A 22,984-nucleotide genomic window follows, 5' to 3' on the forward strand; every position below is an offset into this window, starting at 1 on the left:
GGAGCAGACGAGACCACTGAACAGAGGCAGGGAGAGAGTGCCGCGGTTTCATATTTATTTTGTGATTACACAATTTGTGCTTATAAAAGGAATCCAGTGAATCAGTAGATGGCTTTAACCAAAATAGCTATTTCAATCATGTTCATTCTTTCAAGTCATGAATACCTGACACTTTCTATTTATTTGTCTTCTCTGCCCTGCCCCCAAATGCTGTCTTAGGTTCAGTGCACAAGTCTTTCAGGTCCTTTTTCTGGTTTATGCTTAGGTTTTCTTTGATTTCTTTCTGGAATGATTGTAAGTGGTATTGTGATTGCTGTGTTTGATATTTTTCATTCTTCTATCAAATTGTTTATATGTGGAGATGCAAATAATTTTTTTAGAAACTCTTTGTTTCTTGCACTTAGGGTCACACCCAGCGATGCCCAGGGGTTACTCCTGGTCCTGCACTCTGGAATTATCCATGGCAGTGCTGGGTGGACCATATGAGATTCCGTGGATCAAACTCAGGTTGGCTGCATGCAACGCAAATGCCCTACCTGCTGTACTATCACTCTGGCCCTGCAACCGATTTTTTGTTGTTGTTTTTGGGTCACACTCAGCAATGCTCAGGGGTTACTCCTGACACTGCACTCAGGAATTACTCCTGCCAGAGCTGGGGAGACGATATGGGATGCCGTGGATCCAACCAGAATGGCTGCATGCTAGGCAAATACACTACCTGCTGTACGATCGCTCTGGCCCTGCTACCTATTTTATATATTAATTTAATATCATATCATTTTATTGAAATCAGTAATTCTTCTAGTAGGCTTTTAATGGACATAGGTTTTTCTATTTACATAATCATGTCATCTTCCAAACCTATAGTTTTCTTTTTTCAGTTTGGATTCTTTTTTTTGACATCACAAATTAATTTTTATATTTACTAACATATTTTAGACTTTTCATAGTTTCCCTTTAGCATTATTTTGAAAATTTAATTTAATTTTTTAATTGAATCGCTGTGAGATAAAGTTACAAAACTTTCAAGATATTGAGTTTCCGTCATACAGTGATCGAACACACATGCCTCCACCAGTATGCTTTTTCCCCCCACCAATGTCCCCAGTATTGCACCCACCCACCTCCACCCCACCCCCTGCCTCTGTGGCAGGCACTTGCCTTCTTACTTTCATTCTTACTCTCTCTCTACTTTTGGCATTGCGGTTTGCAATACAGATACTGAGAGGCCATTATATATGGTCCTTGGTCTACTTTCAGCACACCCCTCCCATCCTGAATGGTCCTTCCAACCAACATTGACTTAGTGGTCCCTTCTCTATCCCAACTGCCTTCTCCCCGGGAGGCAGGCTTAGTTGGGATTTCTTTTATCCTGTTTATTGTGCTTGTACTGGCATGTGCTTCTGACAAACATGGGGCCAGTGAACAACTTGTGTGCCATACAGGCATGGAAGGAAACAATTCAGGTTGATGAGTCAACTCATCACCTTGCCAGGACAGCCCATAGAGAGGCATTGCTGATCCTTTTTTAGCCTACATAGACTCAGAGTTTGGAATGAGCTATCAGGAGGCGTAAGCCCAGTGACAGGCAAATTTTCTTGCTCTGCTCGCCAGTGCTAAAGGGCTCCAAGGCTCTAGTTGAAACATGAATGAAACATGAATGCCTTCTACATCTGGGCAATCTGTAATCATCTGAGGATAAATCCAAATTTTACTTTGGGTGATTAAAAAACTACCGGGTTAATTAAACTGACTTTCCTTTGGTGTCTCTGAGTTCTTAGGGTTTCAAACATTACTTAATAGTTCAGCTCAAGGAGGACATAGAGTTCAGAACATGATCTTTGACCAATCAAACAGCAGAAGCTCTTTTATCAGGGTTATGCAAACAGAAATCAGAGCGTGGTAATCTTTCCATAATTTATAATCTCTTCATTGAGTAGATGAGTGCACGCCTTCTCCTGGGCAGGACTGTGCCCAGGTTTCTTCTACAAACTGTGTCAAGCTCAGAATTGGCAGCTCCCTGCTCTGGCTGTGTTTCCCGATGGCTCCCACTATGTTGGTCGGTCTCCTTCCCCTGAGTGTCTGTCTCCTGCTGACACCCAGCCCCACCGAGGCAGGTAGGCTGCTGGTGGTGCCCATCGATGCGAGCCCCTGGTTCTCCATGAAGCCGTTGGTGGAAGAGCTGATCCAGAGAGGGCACGAGTTAGTCGTGGTCATGCCAGAGATGACTTGTCGTGTGAAGAAATCTTTGAATTTTACAGCCAAGACCTACTCACTCCCTTACTCTCTGGAGGATTTGAATCGTGAAATGAAAATTTTTTCTGATTACCAATGGAAAATTCGGGATAAGAATTTTCTTTCTTTTTATATGGGCTCATCCAGCAAAGTTTTCGATTACTTTTTCTCACACTGCAAGAGTGTGTTCGACGACAGGAAGCTAGTGAGATACTTGGAAGAGACTTCTTTCGACGCGGTGTTTCTAGATCCTTTTGATATGTGTGGTCTGATTATAGCCAAGTACTTGTCCCTTCCTTCTGTGGTCTTTACCAGGGGAGCATTTTGCTATTATCATGATGAAGGGGCTCAGTGCCCGAGTCCTCTGTCTTATGTCCCTAGGGAATTATTAGCTTTCTCGGATACCATGACTTTCTGGGAGCGAGTGCGGAATCTCCTCTTCTACATGGAAGAACGTTTATTTTGCCACCATTTACTGAAAGTGGCTGTAGATGCTGCCTCTGAGATTTTGCAGACCACCATCACCCCGTATGACCTCTACAGCCATGTGTCTATGTGGTTGTTTCGGACTGATTTTGTGTTGGAGTATCCCAGACCCGTGATGCCCAACATGGTCTTCGTCGGAGGCCTCAACTGCCATGAGAAAAAGCCCCTGACAGAGGTAAGCCCCACGCCTGAGCAGAGAAGAATCTGGCCATCAATGCTGTACTTCTCTGTCTAAGTGATGGGATTTTCTGTGATCATTTAATTGTACATGTGAAAAATGTGGAATTGTTATTCTGATCATATAGATGTACTGTAGAGTTGGTTTATATGTTACTCCCAATGTCTTTTTTTCAAGTCCTTTGTTTTATAAAGTAGTGGAAACTATTGTGAACAGTGAAACTCCCCGAACTGGAACTTTCTGCCTCTCATTACGAAACTGTATTTAGAGGTCTTTGTGATTTGTGTTGTATAGAAAAAATTGCACAATGTTCTGTGTTTTTGATGACTAGAATTAATTCCACTAACCAGTCCTGCTAGGTGTTTATACTTTTATACTTATTTTGTATCTCTTCAAAGTGCAGCAACTTCTTCCAGGGCCATATAGCAGGAAGAGTGGGTGTACGCTAAACATGAGACATCTTTCTGAATTGATCATGTCAAGATTTATCAGTTTGGAAACTAATCAGATTCAAAAAATGGATTTATCTAGCTGATGTTCTAATCCTCATTTATTGTACTTGCACCCAAAATATCTGAAATCACTGTGCCACCAAACCCCATTGAAAGGTAGAGAGAAGCTCCTCAAATTCATAGTTATGCTAAAGGACATGAATATATTTTACAGTCAGGATCACAATCACGACTATCCTGTTGTTCGTCGATTGCTTCGAGCAGGCCTCAGTAACGTCTCCTTCATCCTAGCCCTGAGATTTTTAAAAAAGTGCCATATTCAAGGCTCTTTCAGGGTTAGGAGAGTGAGACCCATCATTGTTACTGGGTTTTGGCATATTGAATGCGCCACAGGGAGTTTGTCAGACTCTGCTGTGCAGGCAGGATACTTTTGGGGCCTGCCAGGCTCTGCAGAGAAAGAACTAGATAATAAGATGTCCGGGAGCTGGGTTTTATAGTCTCTGGGTCTTGGCCGTTGATGGGATTACACAGCACAGGGGGCAGTTGGTGGGTGTAACGCCAACGTACTGGAAGAGTGAGATCTGGGTGGAGGAGGTCCAGTCCCAGTCCAAGCAGGCTTGGAGATCTAAGCCCCGGGTCCCACACACCTGGGTTCCTCTGCCAGTTCCTTCATGCATGAGGCTCATCTGAACATGTGGAAAGTGGTCTTGAGCATGGCTGTGGCTGGAACCAGACGTCTTCAGCTGCCGGGGCTCTGCTCGGGGATGGGAGGGAAACTCAACCCGCCCTCCTCCAAGGGGCCCCGGTGAGGACAGCCAAGCGTGGAGACAGGAGACTCTGCGCTGTTCTCTTCCGGGAGCTGGGTTTCATAGTCTCTGAGTCTTGGCTGTTGTAATCCCATTATATTCCTTGTTATAAATAATTTGCTAAAAGAATGATAAAAATGTTTCCTTCAAAGAAAGTTAGGGAAGATTTTTGTATCTCACCATAGAGCTATTAAGTCTTATATAAAGAGGTCACTAGTATGTTGTTACAGGTTAAGCCTTCTGTGTTGAAATCTTGTTATCAAGATTTGATACCTTCTACATTACATCTTATCCAATCTTGTGTCCACTCCTGTTTTATCAGTATTGTAGAGTTTGGAGTGTTGCCTGGTCACAAATGTGGCCAGAAAGTTCAAAGTTTTTAATGGATGATAAAGCTGGAGTTAAATTTTTAACTGGGTGGCAGCTTTTGGGCATGTATGTGACTACCAGAACTCCCAGAAGTACATGAAGGTGGAGAAGATAGCTCATCCCCAACTCCATGAAAGACTGAGATTTCAGTCACAAAACCCGCATACCTGAATTTTTCAACAGATTAATTTCTTGTTGAGACTCACCTGAGCAGTGGTGTGAACTCTAATTCGGAGTCTTGTAGTCCTAAGAAAGCAGCCATGCTTGCTTTTCCCAAAATCCAGGGAAAAGTCACGTAATATCATTTATGATGATACATTTATCACAAATATCATAATTCTGATGTTATGTTTATTATGTAAGGTCCAGTAAGGTTGTTTTTAATTGAATCACCGTGAGAACAGTTACAAAGCTTTCAAGTTTAAGTCTCTGTCACAATGTTCAAACACCCTTCCCTTCACCAGTGCATATTTTCTGCTACCAAGAACCCCAGTATACCTCCCATCCCGCCCTTCCCCCTGCCTTGTGGCAGATGATTTCCACTTGACTCTCTCTCTCTCTATACTTTGATTCCAGTAAAGTTTTTACCTGTGGATTTAAACCTCCTGTAACCTAGGCATCAGGGAAAACTAGAAATAGTTTATGAGTTACCAGGGAGCATATATTAACCATTTTGTACAGCAATGAGTTTTAGAGATCACTATTTCTAATAGTACCACTCCCTGACCCAGAAGTACCTGGTATACAACAGTAATCCCTTTTCTTTTCTGGCTAGAAGAATATTTCTGTGAACTGGTCCCTGTAGCCGGACTGAGAGTTGAAAAATATTGGTCCATATTTTCTTCTGTTTTCCTGAGTTTTGACCTAATGTCCATTTTCTCTCCAGAATTTCACCCAGGCTATGAATGTTCTGCAGCTATCCTTTTTTCCTGAGACTCTTTTAGACATAAACTTGGGAGTTTGTCCTTGGTTTGCATAACCTACACAATTTTGAGAAGTTTCAGTTATGTACTTTGTGGAATTTGGCTTAATGGGAGTTTATCTTTGAAAAGAGATCATAGTTGAGGAAATTCCAATGGTGTTGAATTTATAGTGTTGGTAAACTACAGATTATCTGTTTTAAATGCTAAATCAAATCAGTCAGTAAGTTCAAGATCATCACTGGTTTTGCTACTACATGGGACAGAGAGAATGTAAAGAAACTGATGAAAAGAACAAAACTATGGGTTAGGTTGGATAAAAACTGTGGAGTAAGTGTTGTGTTGACTATGTATCACTAAAAGTAGAGAGCAGCTCCTCAGATTCATGGTTCTGCCAAAGGGCATGGAAATATTTCATAGTAATCTCTTTGAAATCCAAAAGGATAGAAGGGATGATGACAACGTTTCTGTATAAAAATAAACATTTCCTTAACATGTAGGAGAATGTAGCTTGTGAATTCTTGGTGGATTCACTCAGACCCAAAGTTAAACTTATTAATTGGGTTCTCAGAAATCGAGACGTTCAATGAATACCAACTTGTCACAGGGCATATTGGGATGAAAGAAGGCTCGCACACACCCTTTTAGCAATCCTTTGTAAAAACACTGTTGGAATGACCCTTTCATTTAAGTTCCCCTGTCTCCCCTACTTTGGTAGCTCTTTGTTGCAATGATTCGGTCCTTGTCACAGGGCTCACACTGGTTGTGGAGTGCAGTGGTTGCAACACCGTCTTCCTGGTGGCAGGAAGTGGCATCACACTCAAGAGTGGCATGACTTGGTCCACATCAGCCCACGTGTGCAAACCCGGGTTCGATTCCCAGCATCCCATATGGTCCCCTGAGCACCGCCAGGAGTAGTTCCTGAGTGCAGAGCCAGGAGTAACCCCTGTGCATCACCAGGTGTGATCCAAAAAGCAAAAAAAAAAAAAACATATTGTACTAAAAACATTGGGAAAGAGTGTCTTGATATTCATATATGTTCTTGGTCCTTCGTCAGAACTGGAGAGAGCACATGTCTGGGTCAAAATAATGCACTTATTTCATTTTGGTATAGTTGACAAATAGCTTTGAAAATACTGAACCACCCAAGAAAGCAGTTTTCCCAGGGTTCCTGCTTCCCACGGATTTGCTGTTCCACCACGTTGAAGCGGGTGTTTGTCCGCTGTAACTAACAAGTTCTGGGTAAATACAGCAGGAAGATTTACACAAGGGGTCACTAGGTAATGTGCAAATCTAGAGGAAATAGCGGTGACCTTTATCAGGGTGAGACCCATAATGGATGACTCTAATTTCTTATCTGTAGCACTGTAGCACAGTCCTCCCATTTTCCATCGATCTGCTCGGGCAGGCACCAGTAACGTCTCACAACAAATTGTGAGACATGTTGTTACTGTTTTTGGCATATCGAATACATCACGGGTAGCTTGCCAGGCTTTGCCGTGTGGGCTCTCCGAGAGGGATGGAGGAATCGAACCTGGGTCGGCCGCATGCAAGGCAAATGCCCATACCCACTGGACTATTGCTCCAGCCCGTGACTTACATTAAGGAGTATAATACTAAATGTATATTGTTTGATTTATAGACCTACAACTTGCATTTGGTCAACGTTGCATTCGGTGTTTTCTTTCACTTTAATTCTATACCCAATAGTTCTGTTTCTACCCTCTTGCATCAATGAGGTAACAATACCATACGTTTTGCAACAGGGTCCAGGAGACACCCTTTCCATGTACAGCCTTTTGGGCATGGAGCCAAGAACATCCCTGGATAATACCCTGGAAAGTTACATTCCAGGGAAAAGGCAGTTGTTATGTACAGGATTTTCTAAAAAGCTCAGTTAGAGGTTTCATGAGATAGAAATTACTCCACCACAAACAGCAAATGTCCTTGAGGTGCTGCCAAGACCAGAAGTTTAATTGTCAATTTTACTTTTCACCAGTAGCTCCAATTTTTCAATTTTTCATTTGACTACTGATTCTCATTTCCTAGATATTTTATCCTAATAGTTGAGGTGGAAAACCTGTTTATTTTTCCATGGTTTTAAATTCATCACCAGGGGCTGGAGAGATAGTACAGCGGGTAGGGCATTTGCTGTGCACAAGGTCAACCCAGATTCGATCCCTAAGCAGAGTCAGAAGTAAGCCCTGAGCAAATAAAAAAATCCAAAGATCTGAGTTGGACAGATAGTAGGTAGGGTATTTGCCTTGCATGCAGCTGCTTAGAGTTCAATTCCAGGCACCCAATGTGGCACCTGACTACTGCCAGGAGTTATTCCTTAGTGCAGAGCCAGGAATAACCTCGTCTGATCACGAGCTATGACCAAAAAATGTGTTTTTGTGTAAGGTAAAAAAGGCCCTCCTGTTGTTCATCGATTTGCTCGAGCGGGCCCAGTAATGTCTCCATTGGAGACTTTGTTGTTACTGTGTTTGGCATATCGAATACATCACGGGGAGCTTGCCAGGCTCTGCCGTGCGGGCGAGAAACTCTTGGTAGCTTGCCAGGCGGAGGAATCGAACTCGGGTCGGCCATGTTGGCTGCGTGCAAGGCAAACGCCCTACCGCTGTGCTATTGCTCCAGCCCGTGTTTTTGTGTGTGTATTCTATTTCTTATCAGTGTTTGGTAATATTACGGGGCAAAGAGCTAAAACGCTAGCTTCTGTGTTCTTGGGGGCAGCAAGTTGCTTGCCAACCACAGAATCCAGGGGATGTCTTCAGTGTTCTTACTCTAACTGCAGCTTACAGGAAGTCAACAGCAACCTATGTTTGTATGTGGACCTCAGAAGCTTTCTCCCAGGAATAATTCCAGTAGCTCCCATCCCAAGCACCTTTTTTGAGGAGGTCACACCCAGCGATGCACAGGGGTTACTCCTGGCTCTGCACTCAGGAATTACCCTGGCAGGTGCTCAGGGACCATATGGGATGTTGTTGGCTGCTGCAAGGCAAATGCCCTACCTGCTGTGCTATTGCTCCAGCCCCCTCGAGCACCTTTTTAAGAGCTCTTCTCTTCTCAGAAGAGACTTCCTTCTCTTCTAGGACTGCAATCTCTGCAGTGCAAAAACTGTGCTTACAAACTTTACCTATCCTACTCCTATTGTCTATTGATTACATCTGATGTTAATGAGGGTTTGAAAAATAATGAATCTGATTGGTTATACAAAGTGTCCAATAGGCAATCCTAGAGAATAACCAATAAGATGAGCTCTATACCAACCAATCAGATCACCTAGAGAACAGCCAATCGGATGAGCTCTTTAGTATCCACACACATGGTATATATAGAAGTGCCTATCCTCCTCTGGTCATTGTAATGTTCCCCTCTCTAGGACTGGGTTCCCTAATTTTAGGGATAAGGGGCAAAGGTCCATCTTCTGAAATTGCTTCTTGTGGATCAGTGAGTGCTGGTTTTTCTCACGGAATTGAGACACTCCTTCGTTTTCTCTGCTAGGGGTGTAGTGGAGAGTATGTCCAATTCTTAAGAGGGCTGATTGAGATTTGGTAGGAAGAAGTGGGGTCTTTTAGGAGTTCTTGAAGTCTGGAAAGACAAAATAAAGTCTAAGATATCCCAAGAGTCACACTGTGAAATAGAGAATTAGGTAATAGAAGATGAAATCCTGATGTTTATACTTCCTTGGAAGTTCAGAAGAGGTGCCTTAGGTCTTCCACATGTTTTGGGTGGAACTCTGTCTTTATGGTCAGTGTGAGCACCTGGGTTCTCAGTCTCTGATGTTGAAGATCATCTGGGTTAGATTTCCCAGGCTCTGATCTGGGAAATCCATCCATCTATTGCCTGAGTCTGATTAACCCAACCAGGATTCCAGGAACCTTAACGGCTAAAGGAGTTGAGAATGATCAGTAATAGACCTTTCCATAGAGTTTGTAAATCTGGTGGATCTGATTCACTATAGTAGGTTCTCATTTACTAGGTACCTGGGGGATAAAGAGGTCTTTAACTTTATTTGGGGAATACTTGCTGCCCAAATTCTGTTTAACCCTGTAAGAAACAACAGAGAAAAGTAGCATATTTTTGCAGCAAGGAATATTCAGTTCAAAAAAATCCATGAGAATGAAGAATCTCGCCTCCAAGGCCTCCCAGGGGATTAACTAGTCCATGGGGCCGTGTATATCCAAAGCAAAGTCAGAGAGAGCTTGTAGCCAATTTTGACTTCTGTCTTCAAAGTCTGATTTATTCTCTCTACCAGGTCAGAAAGTAAATAGCATCCACCCCCTGGGACCTTAGCCACAGCTGGATTAGCTCTGGTAAGAGGGGCCATTGCCGCTTTGAAAGCTATGGGGTAACTCAAACCCAGAGAATATTTGCTGGAGAAGAGCCTTCGTTTTATCTTGTGTCAGCTCAGTTCTAGTGGGAAATGCCTCTTATGATCCTGTGGAAGTTATTTGCTAGGACCAGTAAGTATTTGAACCCGCCGTGTAGGGCTAACTCTCCAAAGCTCTCCAGGATTTGTGCTATACCTCAGTGCACTACTGATTAACTGGGAGACTAGGTTCCCGATGGCTGTTACAAGCACAGATTTCACAATTTTTCCGCGATTCTGGACAGTCTTTTTCTAAGAAAGACATAGAGAGGATGTGGAGTTTGTCCCTCTCTCTCGAGGGCAGACATTATGCAATCCTTTTATAATCTTCACAGAAGAGCTGGGTGCACATTCAGAGGATTTCCCTTCCAGAGCCTTCTCTCCTTCTCTTCCCATCCTTCTGCTAACACTCAAGTTTGCTCCTCCTTTGTTTAAGAGGGACAAATGTTTCCAAACTGTGCTTGAGAGACTAAGCCCATGACTGTGTCAGCTGGCCGGGCCTTTTTAGGCTTTCTGGTCTACCTTGTTGGTTCCCAAAGCTGCCTCACTATGGTCACGTCAAAGGCCTCTGTGAGGCATAAGTACCATCCTTGGGCGCAGAGGTCCTGCTGTGAGTAGTTTCTGGATGCTTTCCATTCATATAGTGATGTGGAAGTGCAGACCAAGAAGACATACTAGAATTTATTTAGATATTACCTGACTTGCCTTCACTAAGCTGCAGAGCTAAAGCTGGGGTTTGTGTTCAAGTTCATTTTAGATCTGATATTGAGGTCTTTTTTTTCCTTTCTTTTTGGGTCACACCCAGTGATGCTCAGAGGTTATTCCTGCCTCTGCACTCGGGAATTACTCCTGGCGGTGCTAGGGGGACCATATGGGATGCCAAGGATATTGAACCCGAGTCAGCGGAGCACAAAGCAAATGCCCTACCCACTGTACTATTGCTCTGGCCCTATTGAGGTCTTTAATCCATTTTGATCTGACTTTTGTGTCTGATATTAGAAAGAGGTCTGAGTTCATTATTTTTTGGCACGTAGCTATCCAGTTTTCCCAGCACCACTTGTTGAAGAGGTTTTTCTTGCTCCACTTCATATTTCTTGCTCCTTTATCAAATATTAAGTGCTAATATATTTGAGAGTCAAAGATGAAATGCCACTGACAAAGCAGGTCAAAGCAAAAATAAACAAACGGGGACTACATTAAACTAAGAAGCTTCTGCACCTGAAAGAACCAGTGACCAAGACACAAAGATAGCCCATGGAACAGGAAAAATTATTTACCCAATACCCATTTGACAAGGGGTTAGTACCAAAGCTATATAAGGCACTGGTATATATAAGACACTATAAGAAAAAAATCTAAACCCATCAAAAAATGGGAAAAAGAAATGAACAGAAACTTCCTCAAAGAAGAAATATGAATGGTCAAAAGGCACATAAAAATGTTCTACATCAGTAAACAGGGAGATGAAAGTCAAAACAACAATGAGATATCTCATACCATAGGGACACACATCAAAAAGAACAAGAACAACCAGTGCTGGCATGGATGTGGGGAGAACGGGACTCTTGTTCATCATTGGTGGAAATCCCAATTGGTCCAGTCTTTTTGGAAAACAACATGGTCATTCCTTAAAAAACTAGAAATTGAGTTTCCACATGACCCAGAAATAGCACTTCTGGGAATATACTCTGGGAGAGCCCAAAAATGTACTGCAGAAAGAAAACTATGCACTTCTATGTTCATTGCAGCACTATTCACAATAGCCAGATTCTGGAAAGAACCTGAGTGCCTGAGAACAGACAACTGGATAAAATATATATACATATAGTCCATTCAAAAAATGGCATACTATGCAGCCACCAGGAGAAATGAAGTCATGATATTCTTATAAATGGGTGGACATGGAGAGTATCATGCTAAGATGAGTCAAAACAAGAGACAGAATAATTGCACTCATATGTGGAATATAAAAAATGTAATATGAGATTAATACTCACAGATGGTAGAAAAGGCCAGGAGAACTGGTCCATGGATGGACGCTTGCCACAAGTGGAGGGGCAGGGACGGAGGGCAGTTAGGATAGAGAAGGGACCACTATGACAATGATAGTTGGAAATGATCACTCTGAACCAGAACTGAGTGCTGAAAGGAGGGAAAGGGATATGCACGATGACCTATTAGTACCTATATTGCAAAAAACCATAATGCCCAGAAGGAGAGAGAGAGAGAGAGAGAGAGAGAGAGAGAGAGAGAAGAAGAAGAAGAAGAAAAGTGCCTGCCATAGAGGGCAGTGTGGGGGAGGGGATGGTGGCGGAAGGGAAACGGGATCATTGGTGATGGGAAATGTACACTGGTGAAGGGACAGGAGTTGGAACATCCTATGACTGAAACCCAATCATGAACAACTATGTAGCTGTATATCTCAAAGTAATTCACTTAATCACTTGATCACTTGACATCCCGTTACTCATCGATTTGCTCGAGCGGGTGCCAGTAACGTGTCCATTCATCCCTGTCACATGCTAGTGTAGCCCAATGGCATCTGCTTGTTCTAGAAACATGAAGGGCCTCAAACCCGTCATTCAGGGTCTTGATGAAGAAGTCTGACCATCTCGTAGGTGGGCAGTCACGTGATCTTTTGACTTTCCGTGGAGTCCAGTCGGTAATGACTCTAGTCCAGCAGTTGTCTCCAAATCTCCTTATGTGTCCAGTCCATCTGATTTTTGATGTCTTGGCAAACGAGACAGCGTCCCTGATTCTTGACCGTCGATGGAGGTTGGAACTCCGGATTCTTTCTTTCTCTCAAAAGAATCCAAAGTAATTCAGTAAAAGAGAGAGAGAGAGAGAGAGAGAGAGAGAGAGAGAGAGAGAGAGATTTTTTTACGTTCCCTTTAGGGCCAGGAAGGCAGTTTCCTGTTCTGATTCCCCATAGAGTGGAATGTTCTCCGTGTTCTTAGGCTCTCAGATGGGATTTACCATTTTCCCAAATTTAAAACTCCATGATTGACAATATCCAGTTAGGCCTGAGAGAGCTCGGAGTTGCCTTTGGTGGCAGGAATGGGAGCATGCAGGGGAGCCTGGATTCGATTCTGCTGTGGGGTCTGCGTGGGGTCTGAGTCCCAGACACTCGGCCCTCCGTGGGCTGAGCTGGGCCTCATTTCTTATCACTTTATATTCCCTAAAGCTAGAAAATTTGGCATCTCCACAGTGTTTCCCTGTGACTTCTGCTCTGTAGGGGAGCACACTGGATGAACTTTCCCTCTGTCAAAGGTCATTGCTCCAGACATCACTCACTGCTCACCCAGATACACGGGCCCTCTCCTGAAAGCCCCGAGTCCTAGCACAATGTGGGTTGATCCCCCACACCCTACTCAAAAGCAAACGCTACTAAGACACATCCACTACCCAAAGCCTCCTGTCGCTAGAACCCGTAAACCAGTGGGGGAGGGAGGACTGTGTCCTAAGGAATCCTGCGGGTTTGGAACTACCAGCTAGATTGAAATAGCAACTACGTGATGGCCCTTAAGTCTCGTACCACCCTCCTTGCCATACCATCCTCCACTAGGATGGAGAGCTACGTGGGGGATTCACACGTTCTTAAAGACTGTGAGATTGGGCCGGAGTGATAGTACAGTGGGTAGTGTTTGCCTTGCACGTGGCCCACCCAGATTCGATCTCCAGCATCCCATATGGTCCCCTGACCACCGCCAAAAGTCATCCCTGACTTCAGAGCCAGGAGCAAACCCTGAGTACTGCCAGGTGTGACCCCAAAAGCCAAAAATGAACGAACAAACAAAAGAGACTATGAGATTATGGGCTGTGATCCCACCTTAGCTTGGCATCTGTTTGGGAAGTAGTTGGCTTCTTCCACTGAATGCACACGGGTTTGGACTTTATGAGCCCCTAAAACTCCCCTCCATAGGCTGAAATATCCATGCCCCATAAATCTTCATCTTGAATTTGAACAAAAACAATAGTTATCTGGATGTCCAAGGGGGAGATGAGACCTTTGAATGCTTTAAGATTTCTCTCCCCAACAGATTATATGGGCAGTCACCCATTACCAAAACAGAAGTGACAAAAAAAGATGGTCACCCCACAGACAGCAGAGAGGCTGGGTCAGTAGGTCAGTATCTCCCCAAGGCTTCTCACTGTGTCCCGTACCCTCTATGGCCCCAATAACTAGTTTGGCAGAGTCGAACTGAGCAGGCTGCCTCCATTTCCAGGAGAAAGTTAAAAAAAAGAAAGTTGTAATCTTTTGGTTGGTTGATTTTTGGGGGGCGCTCAGGACTTGCTCCTGGCTCTGCGTTCAGAGGTCACTCTTGGCATTGCTCAAGGCACTTCAGGCAGTGCTAGGGATCAAACCCAGGCCAGCCGTGGGCAAGGCAAGCACCTTAACCTGCTGATCTATTGCCCAATTTTCAGACTTTCCCTTCAAACTTCCCCAAGTCCTTTGTGCAGACAAAAAAATTAAATACAAGGGGAATAAACACATGTTCGGCTCTGTTTAGTGTCCAGGAAGGTCCATCTTGGCCTCTAAGCCGTGGTGTCTCAGATCGTGGCAGAATTTCTTACTGAAGAGCCTCAAGGTCTCCCTAGAGAGGGACCGACTGCTGAGCTCACCGACAAAGGGAACCAGATGTGATTGAGTCCCCTTTCTGATGCATTTTCTCGGGGTGAGGCAGAGCTAGGGACCTCTTGTGCCAGGCTGGAAGCATGAAGAAATAATTCCCTATCTCACGGGTCAGGTTGCCTGGGAGGTGGAAGTGGCAGACACAGACTTTCTGCCGGAAACATCACAAAGAGGCAGGTGGGAGTCAAGAGGAGAGAGGGGGTGTGCAGGCCGGCTGCTTCCGGCAAGGCCTGGGCAGGCCAGCACCTGTGTTTGAGGCACGGGAGGGGGAAGCGATTTCAAGTTGTTGAGCCAGTTCACCACCTGCAGAGAGGTTCGTGGAGGGCTGTGGACACACCTTTAGGCCCTCGAAGTCTCCGTGGGCGGGCGGGGGAGCAGGAGCAGAAGCAGTGCTGGCGTTGCCTGGCCCCTGTGAGGGGAGTTTCTGTCTCGCAGGAAAGCAGTGTGAGGGGCTTCACATCTTCTGCTGGAGCCTGGATGCCACCCAGTTCCGGGCAGAATCACTGGTAGTCTGAGAAGGAAAATCCAAATTTTGGGGACTGGGGACTTAGCTCAGTCTCTTAAAATTTCCTTTTTTTTTAAATTATTACACTGTGATTTACCAAGTGATTCATAATATAATTGTTTCAGGCATGAAATGTTTCACAGCAATCCTGCTACCTGTGTGACCCTTCATCTACCAATGTCCCTAGTTTCCCACCCACTACTCCAGCCTGCCCCTTTAACAGGAGCAAACAAATTTACTTCATATTGTTTCAGTATTGAGGCTCTGGATTCAACCTCTGCCCCCCAAAAAACACATGCCCCCCCTACACACAGTTTTGTCTGAGTTACCATCCCATGGTGACAGGGGTCCCCAGATGTATTCATTCGGGGCCGATGACCATCCCTCCAGCCAATGGGTGAAGAAATGGGTCCACAGGCTGGTAATTAGTGGCACTGTAGCACTGTCCTCCCGTTGTCCATCGATTTGCTCGAGCAGGCCCAGTAATGTCTCCATTGTGAGACTTGTTGTTACTGTGTTTGGCATATCGAATATGCCATGGGTAGCTTGCCAGGCTTTGCCATGCAGGCGAGATACTCTCGGTAGCTTGCTGGGCTCTCCGAGAGGGGTGGAGGAATCGAACCCAGGTCGACCGGGCCAGCCACATGCAAGGCAAATGCCCTACTGCTGTGCTATCAATTAGTGACACTTTATTAAAACCCATCAGGATTATAACAGAAATTGTAAAGGGGAGGGGGGCGGCAGTTACACATTGGTGTGGTTGAACATTAACACAAGCAATGGGCAGGTGTAAATCTCCTCCTTCGGGAGAAATTCTTCTGGGAGTCCCACCCAAGGACAGAGTCTCATCTAGGGATTCTGGCACTCTGGATTTCTTCTAGGAAATGTGCCCAAGGATGGAATCCACCTAAGGCCATATTTCTTTCTCCTTTCTTCCTGTATCTATACAAAAAGGACATTGCTCTAGAATAAAAACTATGCAAAGGACACAAAGGAAAGAGAAAAGTAGATTTCATTTCACCTACGTCTACAAAATCCAGAGCCCTCAGAAAGTTTGGCTTTATAAGTTATGGTGTCTGATTTGGAGTCGTTTGGGAGTAGCAGACAGGGGAAGAAGAGCAAGAGGGAGAGGTTTAAACAGAGAAGATTGGGAGAAACTTGGTAGGTTTGGGTGTGTCCCCAGGATCACGAGGGTAGGTGTAATTCATTTAACCTAAGCTCTCTGCAGGATGAGAAAGGACGACCCATTGTTAAGCTTAAAATGCTTGGAACTATAATCCAACACATTTTCCTTTAGGACAGTCTTCAGAATTACCAGCTTTATTGAATTGGGCTTTCCTAAGTTCTAAGGATCTAAAATGATTGCTTAATAATTCTGTTTGTAAGTGGCCATAAAATTCTAGTCAGTGAAAATCTGGCAGAATCAATGAGCAAAATGACTCTTACATGGTCCATATAAACAGGTATCTAAAATATACTAGTCAATGGATACTGTTTCTGGGGGGAGGGGGGTGATAATGTTATCAAGAATGATCGACACCAGCTCTGGACTGAGTAAGCACACGCCTCTCCTGGGCAGGACCTGTGCCCGGGTTTCTACTACAAACTCTGACAAGCTCAGAATCGGCAGCTCTCTGCTCTGGCTGTGTTTCCCAATGGCTCTCACAATGTTGGCCGGTATCCTTCCCCTTAGTGTCTGTCTCCTGCTGACACCCGGCCCCACCGAGGCAGGCAGGCTGCTGGTGGTGCCCATGGATGGGAGCCACTGGTTCACCATGAGGTCAGTGATGGAGCAGCTGGTCCAGAGAGGGCACGAGTTAGTTGTGGTCATGCCAGAGGTGAGTTGGCATCTGAAGAAATCATTCAATTTTACAGTCAAGACCTACTCGCCCTCTTACTCTATGGAGGATTTTAATCGCGAATTCAAAGTTTTCGCTGATGATCATTGGAAAACTCGAAAACAAACTTTGCTTTCCTTGTTGAATAGTTCACCCAGCGAAGTTTTCAATTACCTTTTCTCACACTGTAAGAGTGTGTTCAATGACAAGAAACTGGTAAGATACTTAGAAGAGACTTCTTTCGACGCGGTGTTTCTAGATCCTTTTGAAATGTGTGGTCTGATTATAGCCAAGTACCTGTCCCTTCCCTCTGTGGTCTTTACCAGGGGAGGATTTTGCCATTATCAGGATAAAGGGACTCAGAGTCCAGTTCCTGTGTCTTATGTCCCTAGAGGACTCTTAGGTTTCTCGGATACCATGACTTTTTGGGAGCGAGTGCGGAATCTCCTCTTCCACGTGGAAGAACATTTATTTTGCCGCTATTTTCTGAAAACGGCTGTAGATGCTGCCTCTGAGATTTTCCAGACCACCATCACCCTGTCTGATCTCTATAGCCACACGTCAATCTGGTTGATACGGAGTGATTTTGTGTTGAACTATCCCAGACCCGTGATGCCCAACATGGTCTTCATTGGAGGCATCAACTGCCATGCAGGAAAGCCCCTGATAGAGGTAAGCCCCGTGCTTGAGCAGAAGAGGAATCTGGTGTGGATTCTCTGGTGGAGTTGTTCTGTTTTGTTTTGTTGTTTTATCTAACCCTCAGTGCCCAGGGCTTACTCCTGGATCTGCACTCAGGGATAACTCCTGGAGTGTGTGGGGTGGGTTCGGTGAACCATATGTGGTGCTGGGGACCAAATGCCAGTCAGCCACATGCAAGCCAAAGCCCTTACCCACTATAATATCATTCTGGCCGAGATTCTGTGTTCTTTACTGAATTGGGTCCTGAATGACTTCTGTCACGCACTCTTTCTGACTGAAGGAACACTTAGTTATGATTTAATTGCATGCCAACAAATTCTTTAAAACTGCTGTTACTAATGTATATTTGCAGGTAGTTGATATTACATATTATTTCCGGGCTGAATTTTGGGGAGGAAACCACTGGTTCTTGATGGTTATTCCTGTCAGTTCTCACAAGAACATTTGGTGCTGGGATCAAACCAGGTTTGGCCATATGCGATTCTAGCACCTTAACCCCAATACTGTATCTCTGGCTCATAGGGTGCATTAAAAAAAATTGAATCACAGTGATATACACATTTACAACGCTGTTCATGATTGGATTTCAGTCATATACTATTCCAACACTTGTCCCTTCACCGTTGTACTTTTCCCATCACAATAGTCCCAGTTTCCCTCCTCACCCTCCCCTTGCCTGGCACTATGGCAAGCACTCTTCTTCTTCTTCTTCTTCTTCTTCTTCTTCTTCTTCTTCTTCTTCTTCTTCTTCTTCTTCTTCTTCTTCTTCTTCTTCATTGTCCTCTTGGCCCGTTTACCCTAGCCTTGAATATTGGTCTCATACTATAAATATACAAATTTTTTATATTAGGGTACATTTTAATAGTGGTTTTTGAAATACAATATTTGGAGAAGTATTCTAAACCTCTGTAATAAACAAAATTTCTTTTGTTGTTAGAGTTGTTGTGAGTGCATCCTTCCCAATTTCTCTAGTGCTGTGTGTACATAAATTTATATTCCCTCATTCATTTTCTTTGGTTACAATCGAATATCATTCTGGACTTGTTTCACCTTGTTCTTATCTCTTGTGTTGACACCTGCAAGGCCAGTCACCAAAATCTTTCTTTTCATTAACGCACATTACATTACTTTTCATTATTCCTTGGAATTCTGGATATAGATATACCATTGTTCATCCGTATGATGAACTACCAAGATGAATGAATGGAATGTGAAATGCGTATTTTAAGGTTTTCTTACACTTTCCATATAGGCAAAACCATATGAAACTATTTTAAATCAGGAGAAGAAATAGGAGGAAAGCTGGTATGTCGTAGGTCTGGTTTTAGAATTTGGGTGTTAAACTATTGTGGGAGGAATTAAAAAATATCTTCATCACCCTTACCTCTTTCCAGGAAAAAGCTGTATTTGCTCGCTGATCTGCCCATGCAGTAACATTCTCCTGTTCTCTTAGACACTGACAGAATTCCCTGTTCTTTGCTCCCAGAGTACTTGGCTGCAAACTGAGGAGCCAATTTGTGGGTGAAAAGGATGTTACAGGTCACATTTTGCTGCACTTCTTAAATGCTTGGGAAAGAGCGACCAACCCCAATGAACATTTCCCCCACTGTTCCTGCTTCCCAAGGTCTTGCTGCCCTGGCACATAGAACCGGGCTGGTCCTGGGATCCTGCAAGGTTGGGGGAAGGCAGGGCTGCCTTCAGGACGGAGCCCCAGAGTGTGACCCGGGACTGCGAAGAGCACCCAGAGGGGTCGTCCTTCCACCCCCACCCCCCAACAGCCTGCGGCTCCCCTTGTGCTTACAGTGGGTCGAGGACCCAGCACACGAGGGCGTCTCTGCCATGACCCCTCCTCTGAGTTAGGCGATCTTTGACAGCTTTCGTAAGGGGCTGTCCCCGTCCCGCTGCTGCAGGCCCCTGGACCCACACAGAGCAGGGTAAGATTCACACACACACATGCACACACACCCACACACGCACACACATGTGCACGCATACACATGCACACATTCTCACACATACACACATGCACACACATGCACGCACATACACACACGCATATGTACGCACGCACTCACACACACACATGCATACACACATGCACGCATACCCCCAGCTTTCCCAGCCCCAGATTCAGGCTCACTCTCCCCCCCAACCCCCCAGCACCCCATTCTCTTCTTATCAAGATGGGGATGGTGCTTCTGCCAGGTTTGGGTTCTCCCTGAGGCTGGGGCCCAGGGATCGGGAAGAGGCCACAGAGCTGGCGCTGGGGGTGGCGTCTGGACACCGCCAGGTCCAGGAAAGAGGAGACCCCCATCACTGTCCCCTCACGGACCCCCGAGAATCTCAGTCCCCTGTCCTGGGCCCTCTGGGACAAAGGAAGGAGGGGATGTACCGTCTTCTGCTGTGGCATGACTCAGCGTCGCTGTGGGTGGGCAGACTACCCGGGATATGGCAGGAGCAAAAGACTCGAAAAAGAGAAAGACACGATGCAGAAAGTCAGCCGGTTGAGCTGCTGCAAGCCACGCTGTAGGAGGCCGCCTCTCCTGGAGGCTCAGGGAGGCCCACCTCACTCTGTGCACACTCTGGGGTTCAGAGGGCACCCCCAGAGCACGGAGCACTATGTAGAGCCTTTGTTTGTGAGGCAGCTCCCTGCTGGAGGCACGCGCTCTGTCTCAGCCCAGAGAACAACCCTTTGGGCCGCGGGAAGCAGGTGAGGCCCTGGGTCCAGGCATAGGTCCAAGGCACTGTGGCCAGAGCCAGGCTGTGACCAAAAGGGGCTGGGTGCGTTGGCTGGAGGGCTCCCCCCACCAACCCCCCCCACACACACACGTTAGTCTCCCCTCAGGGAAGACCCTGGCCCTTGCTCCAAATCCACACACCCTCTCACATAACCTCAATTTCTCATTGCTCCCACTGTCCAGATGACCCGGGTTCCAGGCGGCGAGATAACCATCTCTTCCTGGAACTGAGTTACCCATGGGGAGACTCTGGGGAATCTTGAGCCCACCCAGGAACCACTTTGTCTCCCAGGGGTTCGTCACTCCCATGTTCCGTCACTCGTATTCTGTGTCTGTCACTGTCGCTGTCCTCCCGTTGTTCATCGATTTGCTCGAGCAGGCCCAGTAATGTCTCGATTGTGAGACTTTGTTGTTACTGTGTTTGGCACATCAAATACGTCACGGGTAGCTTGCCACGCTTTGCTGTGAGGGCAAGATACTCTCGGTAGCTTGCCGGGCTCTCCAAGAGGGGCGGAGGAATCGAACTACCCGCTGTGATATCGGGTGTGTGTCTATTTGTTGGATTGTGGTGGTGCCAGAGCTAATGTGACCATAAGTTATCTTTCACCTAGAACAGCATATCAGTGAAAAGCCATCCCTGTAGGATGGCAGAGACCAGCGGGACAGCCTGACCTCCCTGTAGGATGCAGAGGCCAGTGGGACAGCCTGATCTCCCTGTAGGATGCAGAGACTAGTAGAACAGCCCAAGATCCCTGTAGGATGGCAGAGACCAACAGGACAGCCCGAGCTTCTCCTGGGGTCCCCTATCCCGGCCTCCGTCAGGCTCCAGACTAGGTCTCCCCTAGGGGCTGTTGGCTCGCTTCTCTCCTGCTGATGGTCCTGAAGGCTAACTCTTCACTCATATGGCGATGCCTTCTCATTAAGCCATCAATATGCCCAAAAATGTGAAAAAAAAAAAGAATTTCAAAGCAAAGAAGGGAGAAGAAGAGAGGAAGGAAGAATAAAAGGAAAGAAGAAGGAAGGAGGAAGAAAAGGAGGGGGAAGAGAGGAGGAAAGAAATAAGGATGGGAGGAAGGTAGGAAGGGACGGAAAAAGAGAGGGAAGGGGAAAGAAGAAAGGAAATGAAGGAAGGAAGGAAAGAAAAAAGGATAGAGGTAAGGGAGGAAGGAGAAAGGGAAGGGGAAGGAATAAAGGAAGGAAGGAAAGAGGGAAGGGGAAGGAAGGAAAGAAGGAAGGAAGGAAGGAAGGAAGGAAGGAAGGAAGGAGGGAAGGGAAAGGAAGATAGAGGAAAGAAAAAGAGAAAGGGGAGGAAGGAGGAGAGGGCAGGCCTCTCTTGCCTCTGCCTGCCCTGGCAGGGGCTGCAGTCTCCCCCTGAGGCCCTTCCTGCCCAAGTGGGCCCCTACAGGATGCTCCCCGCCGACTCTCCCTGCAGGTAGAGACCCAGGAATCGCCGAGTGTCTGCCTGGCTGTGTGCCTCTTCCATCTCCTTCCTCGGGCGGCTTGTCCTGTCCCGAGCCAGAGACGTAGGCCAAGACAGGAGCTTGCGTGCCAGGCTAGCTGTGCGTGACAGAGCCTGCAGGGAGGAGCCCCATGGCGTGAGAGGAAGCCCCGGCTCCCTGGGCCACGGTGGACAAACCTGAAAAGCAGGAGTTGGCTCCCAGCCCTGGCTGGTGCATGCAGGACTGGAGCCAGCCCGGGGCCCCGCCTGCCCAGACAAGATGCACATGCCTCTAACCCCATACCCTCCACCTAGGTGGCACGGGCCACATCAGTCTCTTCCCCAAGTGGGGCATAGGGCGCATCGGAGGTTCCTTCCCTCCAGTGAAGTCTTAGGAACGGAAAGGAAAAGGGAGACGCGCGGCTCAGAGGCAGTCAGGCGAGAGCTGGTTCCTTCACCAGCCCACAGGACACCACACTCTGGGAAGTCCCTGAGAACACGGTCCCTCTGACCTCCAGGGGCTTCCGGCAGCAGCTCAGAAATGAGGGATGCTGGGGCAGGAATTCCAGGCAGAAAAATTTGCCATGATCTCAGGATAATGGGGTGCTGGAGATAGGTGAACCGTGTCGCCTGTGAGATGACACCCACAGAACTGTCGGGGACAGAGCAAGTGCTGGCACCATTCTTTTTGTTTGGTTGGTTGGTTTTGGGTCATGCCCAGCAATTTTCAGGGTTTACTTCTGGCTCTGCACTGAGGGATCACTTCTGGCAGTGCTCAGGGGACAATATGGGATTGAACCCGGGTCATCCATGTGCATGGCAAATAAATGCCCTCCCCACTGTGCTTTCGCTCTGGCCCCTGGTGCGGTTCTTCTGAGCTTCTAGAAGCCCAGCTGGAAATTAGCGCCATGTCCCCTGGGCGCAAGTGTCACCTGACGAGGACCCAGGGCATACTACACGGTGCTCCTGGGATGGAAACAGAGGGGGACCCTAGCCCGAGAGTCTGGTGGCCCCCAGAATCTGAGCAATACACAACATGAGTGGGCATGGACTTGTTCCCTCCCTGAGGGCGTCCTCAGACCCCCAAGGCATCTGTCCCCGTCTCTGGGGCCCCGAGCACAGTGTGGCCATCCCAGGACCAAGGCTCTGATCTTCTTGTGGGGCACCCTGGCATTTTCCAAGAGTTGAACTCCACGTGGGAAGGTCACAGCTCCCCCAGGAACCAGATGCTGAACCCTCTAGAAGGCCAGTGGGAGGCAGACACACTCTTGGCTGACTCAGGGCCAACCCTGGTCATGCTCAGGGGCTCACGGGA

At 46.4% G+C, this 22,984-nt stretch overlaps 1 protein-coding gene across 5 annotated transcripts in view; it reads left to right on the forward strand.

Moving 5' to 3' along the window:
* The window catches only part of LOC130030805 (UDP-glucuronosyltransferase 1A8-like), a 130,068-nt gene that overhangs the window by 60,203 nt on the left and 46,881 nt on the right, over window positions 1–22,984 (forward strand). Inside the window, exon 1 of one of the 5 annotated variants that reach the window (XM_056122153.1) lies at window positions 1,939–2,896. The exons of 3 other annotated variants lie outside the window; for them this stretch is intronic. In XM_056122153.1, coding sequence (XP_055978128.1) covers window positions 2,042–2,896 — 855 coding nt within the window. In that variant the 5' untranslated portion in view covers window positions 1,939–2,041. Of the gene's footprint in view, window positions 1–1,938; window positions 2,897–16,596; window positions 17,467–22,984 lie in introns of those variants that run through there. One more of the 5 variants, XM_056122151.1, reaches the window with a different exon arrangement.

The sequence above is a fragment of the Sorex fumeus genome, unplaced genomic scaffold (assembly GCF_029834395.1).
Source record: "Sorex fumeus unplaced genomic scaffold, SorFum_2.1 ptg000005l, whole genome shotgun sequence".
Lineage (NCBI taxonomy): Eukaryota > Metazoa > Chordata > Mammalia > Eulipotyphla > Soricidae > Sorex > Sorex fumeus.